Source organism: Silurus aristotelis (assembly GCF_946808225.1).
Source record: "Silurus aristotelis genome assembly, chromosome: 22".
Classification (NCBI taxonomy): Eukaryota; Metazoa; Chordata; class Actinopteri; order Siluriformes; family Siluridae; genus Silurus; species Silurus aristotelis.
Genome location: NC_139595.1, coordinates 12,677,276 through 12,692,466, shown reverse-complemented (window position 1 = coordinate 12,692,466; position 15,191 = coordinate 12,677,276). Strand labels below are relative to the sequence as shown.

Here is a 15,191-nt window from a genome sequence, read left to right as displayed (position 1 = left end):
CAATGATCTGAATCGGTGCATTAATATATATAAAATAATTTTTAAACCATTATGATTTTTCTAGGCATGTCTATATGTTTGCCCATTGTTCTAATTAGCAGTTTATTCAAGCAGTATAACAGGTTCCCTGTTTAAGATCCTCCTTTGCATATATGCAAAATCTTGTCCAGTTTATTTTGATCAAGGCTAAAGTTTTGGTCTTTCAACAACTCTGCAGTCACTACCAAGTACACGTCCCTACACCTGTAATTTTATATAATGTGCACTCTACTTATTGTTTCATGTTATGGCACCTAACTGAAACACCTACAATGCCGCTTGAGTTTTTATTAAAATAGGAATGTTACTTACAAAAAAAAAAAAAATAAGACTTGAAACCAGTTTTTGGTAGCGCTTATTGGAATTGCAAAGGTGAAACTGGAGTTTTCGAAAGTGTCTGCGTTTGCATATTTCTGTATGGTGTTTAGGTTATATACTCTAATACAATGTATTATTTGAAATTATTATATAAAAATTATGTCTTTAATTTTTTTTATACTTTTGCTAAATATGAATTGCTAGCCTATTACATTTTCTCTCTATTTGTTTACCTGACTGTAGCCCACAATCTACCCTACCATTATATACTTGTTAGTGTTGTCATGCAATGTATTGCTTATGTAAGGTGCTATAATATTAGTGCTGGTGTTTGGTGAAATTTTTTACTTATTTTTTGCATGCATAGATTTTGGTTTTGTATTGTATTGATTCCTACTGTGTGTTTAGGGTCCCATGGTTTGGTTGTGGTCTGCTCTCTGCCATGCCTCCCGCCATGACGGATCAGCTGGATGTGTGGGCGGACCCAGTATTGGATGGAAACGATCAGGTGGCTGTGGATTTCCTCTTGCCTACTGGAATATACATTCAGATGGATGTTCCAAGAGAGAGCACCATCCTGCAAATCAAGCAGGTGTGTAGTATTATAAATTATTTGTAATATATAATCACTCATTTAAGAAATGATCCAATCATCAGTGTAATGTTCATACATCAGACATCACTAAAATGGGTAAATGCGTAAAAATGTGATTCCAGGGAGTCAATTCTAACTTGTAATGCACTGGATTATGTGCAGTCAGAATATATGAATGAGTGCAAAAAGTTTGCAAAATAATTACCGTTTCTGTGAAGTTGTAGCGTCAAGAGTAGTTTTAGACATAGGTTAGTGTAAAAAGCAGATGTAGCATTGTAAAATAAAAAAGTTTATAATTAAATTAAACGTAGAGATATGTGTAGTGTGTAATACATATTAATAATGTATCAATGTAATACAGTGACAAGACTTTGCACATGTGGTAGCGGAAGCCTCCCCTATTCATGAAAAGTACAAAACTTTCCCCTATCTATAAAAAAAAAAAAATCTATAAAACTATCTATAAAAATGTTTGCACATGCAGTCTTTATAATACCGTAATCCATGTTTATCACGGTGGTCACATTTCAAAACCGCCCGCGAATCATCCTTCCACACACTTTAAACACACAATAACACGTTCATTTCTGTTAAAATGTGAAGTAGTAGCATTAGTGTTCTCTCTTATCTCCTCTCTCTGGTATATTGGTTTAATAATAATAATATACTTATCAGTGTTATGCTAGTTACTAAGATACAGTAACAAGTTACAGTTACTCGGTACTTCATTCAAAAAGTAACTCAATCACTTTACTTTTTGGTGTAACTAATTAACAATGCGTTACTGTTAAAAGTAACTTTTTAGTTACTTTTTTAAAGAACGTTCTTTAATGTTCCCATTATCGCGCTTGTATGCGTTATGGTCTATACAAACACAAAACTGACTTAAACAGAATGTAATTTTTAAACACTATTTTATTTAAGTCAGACCAACACAAACTGAATATATCACAAGGATTTCTGAAATAAATAACAAAACAAGCTGAATAATATATTCACAATCAAAAACTAAAGTGGCTTCTGCATCATAAAAGCTGTTGTGTTGAGCCCTTAAAAATGTTCCTTTCGAAGCTTAAGTATGAAAACTATCAACAATGTACAACAAAACACCGGGTTAGCTTCTAGCTTTGTCGAGGCATGGAGTTTCTGAAGGTGCTTCGACAGATTGGAGTTGCTGCTATCGCAGTAGATACGACCTTCGAACCAGAAAGACACAGCTTACATTTGACAAAGTTTTTGTATTTATTCTCAACTAAAGTGAAATAATGAGCATATTTCCACTTTAAGAAACTCGTCTTGCTCTTGCCTTGACTCGCCATTACTGCCGCACATACTTGAATAAACGAAAACACGCCCACAGTGCGTTTTCTTCGGGTTTAAAGTGATTCTCATCCACCAATCCTACAATGTGTCGCTGCTGTAAACAGGTCAGACTGTAGGCTACACTTCAGCCGAAATTAATTTATTTAAGTAATGGACCACCGTACGGTAACGGAGTTACTTTATTTAAAAAGTAATGCGTTACAATATTAGTTACTGTCAAAAGTAACTGCGTTACAGTAACGTGTTACTGCCCAACACTGCTTATATGTATATGTAATTAGTCAATGTCCGTATTTAACACTACAGTCTATGTCATGTCAGTTTAGGTCCCATTTTGATAGTTTGTTTGTGATTTTACAGATGCTATGGAAGCAGGCACAGGTGTATCCGCTTTTCTCCTTGCTTGGGGAGATGGATGGTCACATATTCGAATGTGTGAACCAGGCTGCAGTTCACGAGGAGCTTGAAGATGAGAGCAGACGTTTGTGTGATGTTCGTCCATTTTTGCCTGTACTCAGGCTCATTACTCGTAACTGTGGCCGTGCTGAACGCTTACTTGACTCCAAGATCGGGGTGCTTATTGGAAAAGGTAAAGAGCATTAAAGCACATTTGCTATGTTAAATCTATATGGTAATTTGAGAATATGACCGCAAAAGTAATTTACTTATTTGCTGAATGATTAGTAATTTGCCCTTTATTTTACCAAACAATCATTAATTAAAAAAATGGCTTGTTTTAATTACTTAAGTTTTTATTTACTTACCTAACAGCTTAATGTAAGAGCAAATATATTATAGATCGTCTGAAAATCAATGTTGTTTATTGTGCTTTGCATTCTCCTTTATATATGAAATATTATTCAAAATAATAAAATGTTTCATGTCATAAACACACACATTTTTCAATTAGTTTGAGAACATACAAACAAACAAACAAACAAACAGTATTGGCACAATAAATATTTCAATAAATACTAATAACATTTTTATTTTCCAGATAAATAGTATAATGTTATTTATTTTGAATCAATGTATAAATAGTAAGTAGTCGTCAGAATATCACATTATCTCTGTGCTTAGTTTATCCATCTGTGGCCATCTGCATACTTGATTTGCATTTTTGTAAGCAGCTTATTTGTTGTTTGATTAAGTTTGATTTATACTCTATGCCATGCATGATGTGTAACTAGGGGTTAAGTTTAGTTGTTTTTTTTTTTTTTTTGATGTGCTGTTTACCACATTACGTGTATATGGCAGAATGCAGGTAGACTCTTTAGATTGATTTAAAATACTATGTCTTTTTATTACTGAACCATGTATTAACAGTGTTTGGTCTTGTGCAGGGCTCCATGAACTGGATGCATTGCCGGACCAGGAAGTGAAAGACTTTCGTAGCAAAATGCAACGAGTTAGTGAAGAGAAAATGCAGTCAGTGCACTTGATGTCATGGGCAGAATGGTTTCAGAGCTGCTTCTTTCCCAAGATGGAAGTGGGGCCAGTTGATGGTCTATGTGATAGGAATGAGGGCTTGATCAAAATCACCATGCATTACAACCAATCACAGGTACACTCACGGATATTTGCATACTCAAGTTAAAAGAAATCCATATAGATGCCACATTGGAACTCTTAATATAATTTCAGTGATTGCTCAGATATTGTTTTCATCCACTTTATCCCACTTCCTATTGCCTTCCCCTTTCACCCAGGACACAACAAGTCTAAAAGTCCCATTGAGCTGTACTGTACCTGAGCTTATGAATCAAGCTCTCAGAAAATGGCTGACTACTCATGGCTTGAAAGAAGATGAAGACTGTGTTGGTAACTACGTCCTAAGAGTCAGTGACAAGCTGGAATTCTTGTTTGGAGAACACCCAATTATGTATTATAGCGTAAGTATCTAAATAGGCTTACCTTACTCTATGATGACAATTAGTCAATAGATTAGAAGGAAATAAAATATTACTAATATAATGGTGTCATTTGTCATATAGCATGTGAATAATGTTCATATGGCACTATAACACACTGATTGTTCTTGACATAGTTGAAAGCTGAGTTGATTACAGAATGAATACCTGTCTCTTGTAATGCCATTGTTGGTGGCCTAATATTAAAGTACAAATTCTTAAAAATATACTAGGTTTTTATGTTTTAAGTAAGATCTAAATAAATTTTAACTGCAAAAAGTCTTAATAAATGTCAGAAGGACATATCAGGCTACATTTGAATTGGTAAAAATGTTTATAAATAATTGACATTTTTAACACTATTTTGTACAATGTTTTCAATCATTTCACAGTTTAATACAGTGCAATTTGAACAAATAAAGGGAGATCATTTAGGTTTTGTCATGACATAATCTCATGATAATTTGCAATTCATAACCAAACTGTGGCCGTCATTGTTTAATCTAACTAGTAATGTGGCCTGTGCATTAGAGTTGATCCTCCCTCTACTTTAAAATTAATTAGTGGTGTGTGTGTGTGTGGTTGCAGTACATCAGATCATGCTTGCTGTCACAGGAGATTCCACATTTGACGTTAGTGCATTGTGATATGGTCAAGTCCATGTTTGAACATGAAATCAGCACTATTGGAGCTGTACTTTCACGGAAGTCATCAAATCCTCCTTTACCTCTTCCTCCTAAGAGGAGAGGACCATCTGTAAGTAAAATGTAACTTTTAAACTCCAACTTATTTTTGTTTTTGTTTACCAGGAAAAGGAAAACATGTATCTCTCTAGTCACAAGCCTTTACAAAAGCCTATTCTTTAAAGTGCTATTTTCATGTCAGTATATGCAAATAAAATGCATATAGTGTCACACCGAATTATAACCTATGATAAGGGAACATAAACAAAGAAGGTGCTTTACTTTTTTCTTGCTTGTATAATCTTGCACAGGTTAATCTTGCATTAATCATGATTAATTCCAAATAGTTACACTTATGTCCTTGGGCCTGAATGTATTTTAATTACTAAATTCTAGTTTTTGTTTAATTCTTAACCTTTTTTTTGTCTTGCCAGCAATTGCATACCTGCATTTGGGAGGTTCAGTCTTTATTTAAAATCACTTTAGTGAGGGGCATTAAGGTCAATGCAGAGGAGACAGCAAAGGTATGGCTTACAACTTCTGAAAGAAATAGCCATTGACTGCATTCTGCCACAGATTCATGTCAATCAAGCAGTGGTCTACTTTTCTCTCTTTAGGTGCAAGTTCGTGCAGGCCTATTCCATGGTACAGAGCTCCTGTGTAAGCCATCTGTTAGTAATGAGACCAGTGGTCGCTCTGAGCACACCTGGAACCGTACTCTTGAGTTTGATATTTCAGTTTGTGACCTGCCACGCATGGCTCGTCTCTGTTTTGCCATATATGCTGTCATGGACAAGGTAAAAAAGCAGAAGTCAACCAAGAACATGCAAATGAACAAATATCAGACTATTCGAAAAGCAGGAAAAGTGGTAAGAACTTCACAAGTTCACTTTTCAATAAGCAAAGCATAAACGAAATAGAAAAGGTTTTTTTAAAAAGATTTTACACTTTGCCTGGCTTTAGCATTACCCAATTGCATGGGTGAACATGATGGTGTTTGACTACAGAGGACAGTTAAAGACTGGTGATATCATCTTACATACCTGGTCTTCCTTTCCTGGTGAGAAAAGCTGCACACTCATATTGACATATGTGTCTGTGTATGTGATTTAAAGGATGTATATGAGGTTGGGTAAATGTGAATACACATTTTTTATTTTATTTTTTATTATAAATGTTTTAGTACAGTGTTTGCATGCTTTATAGATGAGCTGGAGGAGATGTTGAACCCAATTGGAACGATCCAGACAAATCCATACACTGAGAATGCCACAGCACTGCATATTTGCTTGCCAGAGTATTCGGGACACCCACTCACATTTCCCCCATTTGACAAGGTATATAAATAATGTTGCATAAGAGGTTTCTAGCCTAACTTTTTTTTTTTTTTTTAGACATTTTCTTTCCATTAAAAGTAATCTAAGAGATCCACTCACTGCTTAGTATCAAGATGCCAAAGCAATATTGCCGGCTTCATGGACTCATTACTTAATGTTTCGCCACGCATTACATGCATAGGGGTATGAAAATGTGTAGAGACAAAACCATATTTAAGATAAGAAACATCATATTTTCGGTTAAAAGCTGATTTCTTTTGTTTCTCTTTTCAGTAGCTGTGCCTGTTGCAAGTATGCAAATAATCTTTTTTAAAATCGCACTGTATGTAGTTTTGAATAGTGGCTCTTAAAAGGCAAAACGCACAATTTAATAATATTAGCAGCTATTTTATTACATATTTTCTGCCATACAATTCTTGCAACCTTGTAGCAACTCCTCCATGGCCTAGTACTGAGTGTTGATTTGCAGTTGGGGACCACTGTATTACATCATATTATATAATATTTTCAATGCTGTTACATTTTGTTTTGCTTTATCTTGTAGATCCTGGAGAAAGCGGCTGAAATTGCTGGATCCACTGATTCTATATCATTGGTTGGTGTACCCGCACATCTTTTGATCTCAAACCCAAAAAACTTGAGTATATAGCAGTGTATAGCAAAAACTGGCCTTGAAAGTTCAATATTATCAGAGTGGACAGTGTTTGATTATTAACAAAGTAATCGTTAGTTGCAGCCCTACTTTTATTTTGAGTTTTCTATTTCTATAAATTCACTGGATAAGTGTGTGTTTTGGCTCCATGCAGATAAATTCAGTTACATTTAGCACATATTGTTTTCATATATCCAACATGTTTAGACAATGTATTTTCAAAACCTAGAAATAGAGGCTTTGTGAGGTGGCACGTCCTAATTTTGGATCATGTAATGGTAAAATAATTGATTACATACTCAAAAAATGTATACTGATGCATTAGATATTTGTTTCATTTAAATTTTGTATATGCATTACAATCAAATTTTTAAGCAACCCTAAATATTTGTATATAAAATATATATTGTCTGTATATGTTTAAAGTCTGATCAACCCTGTTTACAATAGAAGTTAAATATAAGTGACATTTTATTCAATACAAAAATTGCTTGTGGGTGTGCTAATCTGAGATTGCACACTTTCCTTTCTGCATTATGGCTTTCATGGCAAGGGCTTTGTAAGCTTTTGTTTAGCTTTTAGTTCATGTATTGTTTTGTCTCCACCCTCATCCTGTCATTGGTTTGTGTGGCTCATTCTTGGTAATAACTGATTTTACTGATTGCAACACCGTGAAGAGTGATGAAGTCTTGAACTCAAACAGGATAAAAAGAAGCACATACTTTACATGTCTTTTCACTAACTGTTAAAGAGCAAGTCAGTTCCAAACAGGCTAAGGTGACTAAAAGCCAACTCTCATTTGCAGCAAGAAATATACAAACCTGACTGTTTTGGTACTGTTTGCTCTCTGACAACAAACTATTTTGATGTCAAAGAAAAATTGCAAGGTCGTTACATCTTTCTCAGATTAGACTAATAAGTTTTAGTTTATTTATTTTTTTATTGTGGACAAAAGACACATGCAGTACCAAAGTAAAAAACGAAATACATTTGCATTTATAACGTGTAATATAACCAATTAAGGCCTGAACAATTGCTTAAAATAGTGTGAACTATAACAAATTGCTCTGTGTTCAGGGACGAGGGGGGAAAAAGTTCTACATTGAACTAAAAGAGATCATGGAAAGGGATCCGCTTTCACAACTGTGTGAAAATGAGAAGGATCTGATATGGACGCTACGCTATGACTGCAGAGAGAACTTTCCACAGTCCCTTCCTAAACTACTGCTGTCCGTCAAGTGGAGTAAACACGAAGACATGGCACAGGTATATAAATAAACATGTACACACACGTGAGTTCCCATCCTATTTTAGTATTAACAATTCAATTAATTTTTATTTGTATAGTGCTTTTAACAATGAACTGTCTCAAAGCAGCTTTACACAGATACTGTGGTGATAAAAATAAATAAGATGTTCTTTATAAGTAACACTTTTCCTGTTCTGACTTTTTCCTTAGTTGCAGGCATTGTTGCAGATTTGGCCTAAAATTTATCCTCGGGATGCTTTAGAGCTATTGGATTTTAATTATCCAGATCAATATGTTAGAGAGTATGCAGTCAGTTGTCTGCAAGATATGAGGTAAGTGCTCAACACTGTAAATCTTAATTATACTTCCATAATTGTCTTACTGCATGTTCTTTTTGTTTTTAGTTTTTTTACATTTTCAAAGCCTGCATTTCATAAGGGTGTGTAGTCTTTTTATAGCCTGTGTATGTATATGTATAGTGAGTTCAGCATCCATTTTAGTTCTTCTCAAGGGACAAGGAACAATTTTAGAGTACCGTATTTTCCGGACTATAAGCCACTACATTTTTCCCCACTCTTTGAACCCTACGGCTTAAACAACGAAGCGGCTAATTTATGGATTTTTCCTGGGTTTTTCCCAGTTTCACAAGTTTCAAGCAAAAAAACCTGAACCCCATAACATTAGACCAATGAAATTGCCAAACAAGTTCAGGTGAACCAATAAAATTCTTTATATTAAATCATGCTCCCACTGAATTGGGCCGCACCACATTATAAATATGGCTGAGGTTCCTCTGACGTTTGACCTGCCGCTCACTCGGACTGTCAACAGGAAATGTGAATCACTCGTCACGCTGAAAACAGCCCGGCATGAAAAAACGCACTTCACCGTTGTTCTGAGCTGCACGGCATCGGGAGAAAAGCTTCACCGATGGTGATTTTTAAACGCACAACGATGCCAAAAGATAAACTCCCTAGAGAAATTGTTGTTAAAGGAAGGAGGAAGACAGTGAACAATGACTTTCTTGGTAGGCTACTGTTTAGATACAAGCCGTGTAACAGACTTTAACTTTCGTTTAAGTCTGTGTAAAGTTCATTAGTTTCAATGTAGGCTTCTGCGGCTTATAGACAGGTGCGGCGTATTTATGTTCAAAATAAAAATCTTAATAGTCCAGAAATTACGGTAGTCAATGTGCAGTTTGTATAGCAGTACAGATTTACTGTCCTCTGAAAATAACTCGACATACAGCAATTGTCAAAATAGCTGCCAACAAAAGTTAGTACACCCTAAGTGAACATGTCAAAACTGTGTCCAAAGTGTCAATATTTTTAATTATTATTTTTTTTTTTGTATAACGCTTTTAACAATGTACATTTTTAAAGCAGGTTTACACAGATAATGTGGTAAGAAAGAATAAATAAGATCGGTCTTTTATAAGTGTTTGTTCGTACTGAGCTAGCCGGTGGTGACTGTGGCAACGAAAACCTCCCTGAGATATCTGAGGCATAAGGAAGAAACCTTAAAAGGAACCAGACTCAAGCGGGGACCCATCCTCATCTGGATGGCACCAAATGTCCATTTATTGCAACTAAACGATGTTGAGTTGTTGAGTGATGGTGATAAAATGCAAACTGTAGTCCAGAGGCTGTGTAGCAGACTGTTGACATTAAGTACAGTCCAAATACATTCTCAAAGCTCCTGTAATTATATGGATCCACAGGCCATAAATGTGAAGCCATCCCCAGCTTCACAGATTGGCCTCCAGTCAAGAGAACAAGAGAACAATTACCAGAGGCAAGCCAGGACAAAGCGGGCAGATCCGAGGAGAGGGGCAGGAACAGTGGTCACTGGTATCTAAGGAGCCTGTTCCAAATGGAACCAGTCTTAGAAAACCTCTTTATGACCCTGGCCACTGTACTGTAACTTTCAGGGTTTTACAGATCTTCTTATAGCCTAGGCCAGAGGTGGCCAACCCGCGTCTCTTACGTTCATATCGAAGTTTGTGTTTGTTTGTTTTTTAATGTGCGTTCAATACGGTATTTTAAGACTTAAATGAGCTTGCCCCTACTGGGAAACAACATGGCAGAAACACAATTGTAATGACGCAATAAAAAAGCGCAGCCAGCACACGGTTATCTGGATAAGAGCCAACATGTCTGTGGTGTGCGGGTAGCGATGTGCAAAACACGCAATGCTGAAATTTCAAGAGGGGGTGTATCTGCAAAGAGTTTCTCCAAATCGGGTTCATCACCTGAAATCCTAACATCCCGATTGCCATTCTAAATATGAGAAGAACGCGGCGCAGAAAAGTAAAGTCAATCCGAGCATGCGCACTCCGTCTGTAGAGGGCGTTTTTGAAAAGGCAGGAAAGTTTTACAGTGATGGTGCCAAGACAAAAGGCATAACACAAAAAATTATGGATTTCATTGCCTTTTAAATTGAATTTTCATTTCGGTGCATCCCTAAAGTATTATCGTTGGTGTGGCCCTCTGACACAATTCAGGTTGCTCATGTGGCCCCTTGTAAAAAATTAATTGCCCACCCCTGCGGTATATTCATCTCCCGTACATGCGCATTTGAAGAAAATACTGTGTTGAACTCAAGCGAAGTGAACACGCACATAAAAAAAAAACCACAAACAAAGTCTGTGTTTTCTACCCTGAAACATGTGAAATCAAAGCATCGATCTGTTCTGACTGACACCCATGTGAAAGAATTGCTTCGAGTGGCAACAACGGAATACGAGGCAGATTTGAAGGGGATTGTTCAAGGCAAGGATGCCAAAAGTCCCACTAAGTAACATGCATAGTAAAAGAAAACCGCTATTGTAAATTATTATATTTTCGTTTGTGGACTAGGTTAAACTAAGAGTTTGTGTGTGTGAGACAGTGCACACAATGTTCATTGTTGAAAATGACTGTCCTGTGGTCTTAGACCTGTAGGAGTCAATTTCTGTCATTATGTTGGTGTGTGACATTTACAATAAATCTGGCTGTGTGTGTGTGTGTGTGTGTGTGTGTGTGTGTGTGTGTGTGTGTGTGTGTGTGTGTGTGTGTGTGTGTGTGTGTGTGTGTGTGTGTGTGTGTGTGTGTGTGTGTGTGTGTGTGTGTGTGTGTAAGAGGAAGGGATGGGTGATGTTCATGTGTGCCCATGTGTATGATGTGGCTCTTTGTGGTCTCGGTCTCTGACTGGTTGGCCACCCCTGGCCTAGGCCATCTTTGTGGATAGCAATAATTCTAAATCTCAAATCCCCAGAGTTCTTTGCCATGAGGTCCCATGTTAGAAACTTTTACTAAAAGCATCAAATTTTAACTGCGCTAATACAAGATACACACATTTGTATAGTCCTGTCATGCAGACAAAAACATGAATATGATTAATCAAATAACTGGCTTTGCATGGTTAAGTGATGTACCATTGTTGTCACTTAGGGTGTACTCACTTTTGTTGCCAGCTATTTTAACAATAATGGCTGCATGTTGTTATTTTCAGAGGACAGTAAATCAAGCTGCACATTGCATTAATCTAAAATATATCCAATTCTCATTTCTATGGGATTGTCCCTGAGAAGATGTACTAAAATGTAAAAATATATATATATATATATATATATATATATATATATATATATATATATATATATATATATATATATATATATATACACACACACACACACACACACACACACACACACACACGCACACACACAGGGTACAAATACAGGGTCATCCGGCAGCAGAAAAAGTGTGCATCCCAAGTCATCTAAGGCAGTGGTCCCCAGAAAGAACACAAAGAATACATAATTCATATTATTTCAGTTTTATTCATTATCTGATTCTGAACGATGTTTTATTTTGGAAAATAACCGGATTTTCTCCTCCACATCTGTCTGTCTATGACTCACTCTTGATGCATGTCAAGATGCTTGCCTCGGTCAAATGCTTACCTACATCCGTTATCTTCTTAACACCTAATACACACACTGGATTCACGTTTATTATAATATTTCGAAAAATACCAGTTTTTATGCCGGTCGTATAAATTTTATTTTGTATTTGAATCCTGGTCCGTGACGATATTGTCTGACATTAAACCGGTCCATGGTGCAAAAAAGGTTGGGGACCGCTGATCTAAGGCATGGGTACATTTTATATTAAATGCAGGGCAATGGGAGCGTTTTATATTAAAATGCTGTAATACTGTAAAACCTGCAAATTATGCAAAGCGGAGCATGTTTGGCATGGAAGGATGCACAAGCACATAAAAAAGAAAAAAACATGCTGGTGTCACGGACGATGGTAAAACTTTAGTCTGTTAGCTTGCTCTTTCTGGGTTTTTTTTTTACAGAAAGAAACAACTCAGCATTAGTGAATTTTTTTCAGTAGACAAATCCCCCATGCACTCCTCAACAAGCCTGTATAAACTTTAAAATCAGTTTTAAATCTTTAAACACTGATACTTTATGCCACACAAGCTCAGCTTTGCAATAACTTGCAAGTTATGGTGTTCTTTATTGCGTTTAATATAAAATGCTCCTATCTCTTGCATGAATTTTTTTTTTTCTGCTGCCCATTGACCCTGTACTCTTCCCCCATTTTGCAAATGGCTGTGCCATCACGCTAACCCATAACTTGAGCAGCCCAACTAATCGATAATGCCGTTCGTTGACGACAACTTCTATTATCGATTTTACCGATTAATTGTTGCAGCCCTAATACATATTTGCATATGGCATTTTTTGATTTCTGTTGTTTCTTTTGACTATTCTCTCTGTATCAGTGATGAAGAACTGTTGCAGTATTTGTTGCAGCTGGTGCAGGTGTTGCGCTACGAACCATATTATGACTGTGCCCTCACCCAGTTTTTACTGCAGCGTGCTCAGACCAATCGCAAAATTGGGCATTTTCTCTTTTGGCATCTAAGGCAAGTGTGTTTGTTTGTTCTGTTGAAATTTGTTTTTATATTTAAATGAGTTGCATTTTAAAATATTGTTGTGCAGCTCTTTGTTAGTACCGTTTTACTATAGTGTTGTGCCCAGGCTTTGCTTTTAATTTGAAAACAGGAATCATTATTTAACAGACATTCTATCTTATTTTAAATGTTAATGTGTAATATCTAAGTACATTTAAAGCTGCACTTAAAATTAATTAATCTATTTTTCAAGCTCAGTGCCTCAACTATATGTTGAATGATGTTTAAGTTGTGTTTTCAGGTCAGAGATACACATGCCAGCAGTATCTGTGCAGTTTGCTTTAATATTGGAGGCATACTGTAGAGGCAGCATCCCCCACATTGAAGTGCTTAAAAAACAGGTAAAGGTTTCTCTGAAAGAACAATAACCATATAAGAAGAATGAGCAACCAGTCAAAAACTATACATTTCTTTTAAAATATTTGACAAGGTAGTAAAACATTGTTGCAACATTATTAAACTTCACTGTATCAACATGCTGGTTATAGGTCTATAACTGGACTGTGTCGATAACATTTATGTAACTCTTTTTGTCGGCCATCTTCTGTATCAAATAATAGATGCACGTTTCAAATCTATAAACCAATAGGATCATTTTAAATCTTTTAACCCACAAAGCACAGAATTGGTCTGTGTTGTCTGTGTATTGCAGAATCATGGCATATTGCAGAATACTATGTTTTGTCCTGTCCAGAGATGAGGAAATTCTATCTATGCACAAAAGCACATAGAGCATTATGTGCTTTTGGAAGAACTGGGTTAAATGTCAGCATGCCAGGGACTTTTCTGTTTAAGAACTTACATTTCATAAATAAAAGCTTTACAATATCCGTACTTATAACCACACGAGAAACGGGTAATAGATTAAATAGTGGCCTTTTCATTCTAATGTATAATTTCATGGAAATTAAATAGTGCTAACATATCCTGGGGAACATAGTTGTTTTATTCCTGATTCAGCAGAAACATCATTATTCCTAGAATTAGATTTATTGCTGGATAGATTTGTAAGAGGTTCATGTTAGTTTGTTACATGTAATATTAACTAAAATCTGCTTGTTTATTAAAGTAAGCCTACCATCATTTTATCAATTGTCCACTGACCATTAACAGAGTCCTACATGTATTTGTATTTTATTTTAAATACAAAGTATACTAGTACCACATGATTTGTGTAACTATGTCTGTCTCTTTTTGAATGCAGGTTGAGGCTCTTGGCAAGTTAAAAGCTGTGAATGAGTTGATCAAACTGGGTACAATAAAGGCCAAGAATAAAACCAAGGAGGCTCAGGTGAAGGAGGCCATGGTGAAGTGCCTTAGACAAACGGGCTTCACTGAAATTTTGTCAGACCTTCACTCACCACTGAACCCGCAAATACTGCTTGCTGATGTCAAGTAAGAAGGCGTGTGTGTGTGTGTGTGTGTGTGTGTGTGTGTGTGTGTGTGTGTGTGTGTGTGTGTGTGTGTGTGTGTGTGTGTGTGTGTGTGTGTGTGTGTGTGTGTGTGTGTGTGTGTGTGTGTGTGTGTGTGTGTGTGTGTGTGTGTACTCTTTATTAAGAACACCTGTGATAATTTCTACAATTATCTGATCCATAAGCCATATTGCATCATTGCAGTGCATATAATTAGGTGGATTTGGCACATAATACATAAATCAGAATGGGGTTAAGGTCTGATCTTTCTTTTTTTTTTTATTATTATTTATTTATATATTATTTTACTGTGGCATGATTGTTGGTGCCAGATAGACTGGTTTGAGGATTCTGCTAATGTTTTAGGATTTTTGCACACAACAGGATATTTAGTGCAAAAACGGAAATACAAGTTTTAATTAAAAAAAAGTGCAACAAAGATATTACATGCAGTAAACAGCATTTTTGTGGATTGAAACCACTTGTTGAGCGGGGTCATTGAAGAATTTTAAGCTGTCAGAAAGAGTGCAGTAACTTGGTAATCATTCTTTACAACTATGATGACGATAAAAGTACCTCAAAATGCATGACATATTGAACCTTGAGGCAATAGACCATGTTGGGTTCCACTCTTGTCAGCCAAGAAAAAAAAAATGCAGTGAATAGATGCTCACTGAACCTGAACAGCTGAAATATTGA

At 36.1% G+C, this 15,191-nt stretch overlaps 2 protein-coding genes and 1 long non-coding RNA gene across 3 annotated transcripts in view; all 3 read left to right on the top strand.

The window, feature by feature from the left end:
- The window catches only part of LOC310717781, a 296,978-nt gene that overhangs the window by 51,743 nt on the left and 230,044 nt on the right, over nucleotides 1-15,191 (top strand). The gene's annotated exons all lie outside the window — the stretch shown is intronic.
- The window catches only part of pik3cb (phosphatidylinositol-4,5-bisphosphate 3-kinase, catalytic subunit beta), a 42,268-nt gene that overhangs the window by 19,421 nt on the left and 7,656 nt on the right, over nucleotides 1-15,191 (top strand). The window contains exons 2-16 of the mRNA XM_083525609.1: nucleotides 766-949; nucleotides 2,636-2,864; nucleotides 3,619-3,839; nucleotides 3,985-4,167; nucleotides 4,774-4,941; nucleotides 5,303-5,392; nucleotides 5,486-5,737; nucleotides 5,832-5,928; nucleotides 6,075-6,205; nucleotides 6,750-6,800; nucleotides 7,935-8,123; nucleotides 8,317-8,438; nucleotides 12,889-13,032; nucleotides 13,322-13,421; nucleotides 14,285-14,475. Of these exons, the coding sequence (XP_083381735.1) occupies nucleotides 800-949; nucleotides 2,636-2,864; nucleotides 3,619-3,839; nucleotides 3,985-4,167; nucleotides 4,774-4,941; nucleotides 5,303-5,392; nucleotides 5,486-5,737; nucleotides 5,832-5,928; nucleotides 6,075-6,205; nucleotides 6,750-6,800; nucleotides 7,935-8,123; nucleotides 8,317-8,438; nucleotides 12,889-13,032; nucleotides 13,322-13,421; nucleotides 14,285-14,475 (2,318 nt within the window). The 5' untranslated portion in view covers nucleotides 766-799. The remainder of the gene's footprint in view (nucleotides 1-765; nucleotides 950-2,635; nucleotides 2,865-3,618; nucleotides 3,840-3,984; nucleotides 4,168-4,773; nucleotides 4,942-5,302; nucleotides 5,393-5,485; nucleotides 5,738-5,831; nucleotides 5,929-6,074; nucleotides 6,206-6,749; nucleotides 6,801-7,934; nucleotides 8,124-8,316; nucleotides 8,439-12,888; nucleotides 13,033-13,321; nucleotides 13,422-14,284; nucleotides 14,476-15,191) is intronic.
- LOC310717454 (myosin-7-like) overlaps nucleotides 10,926-15,191 on the top strand; it is a 66,176-nt gene continuing 61,910 nt past the window's right edge. The window contains exon 1 of the mRNA XM_083525471.1: nucleotides 10,926-10,935. The gene's annotated coding sequence lies outside the window, so the exon portion shown is untranslated. The remainder of the gene's footprint in view (nucleotides 10,936-15,191) is intronic.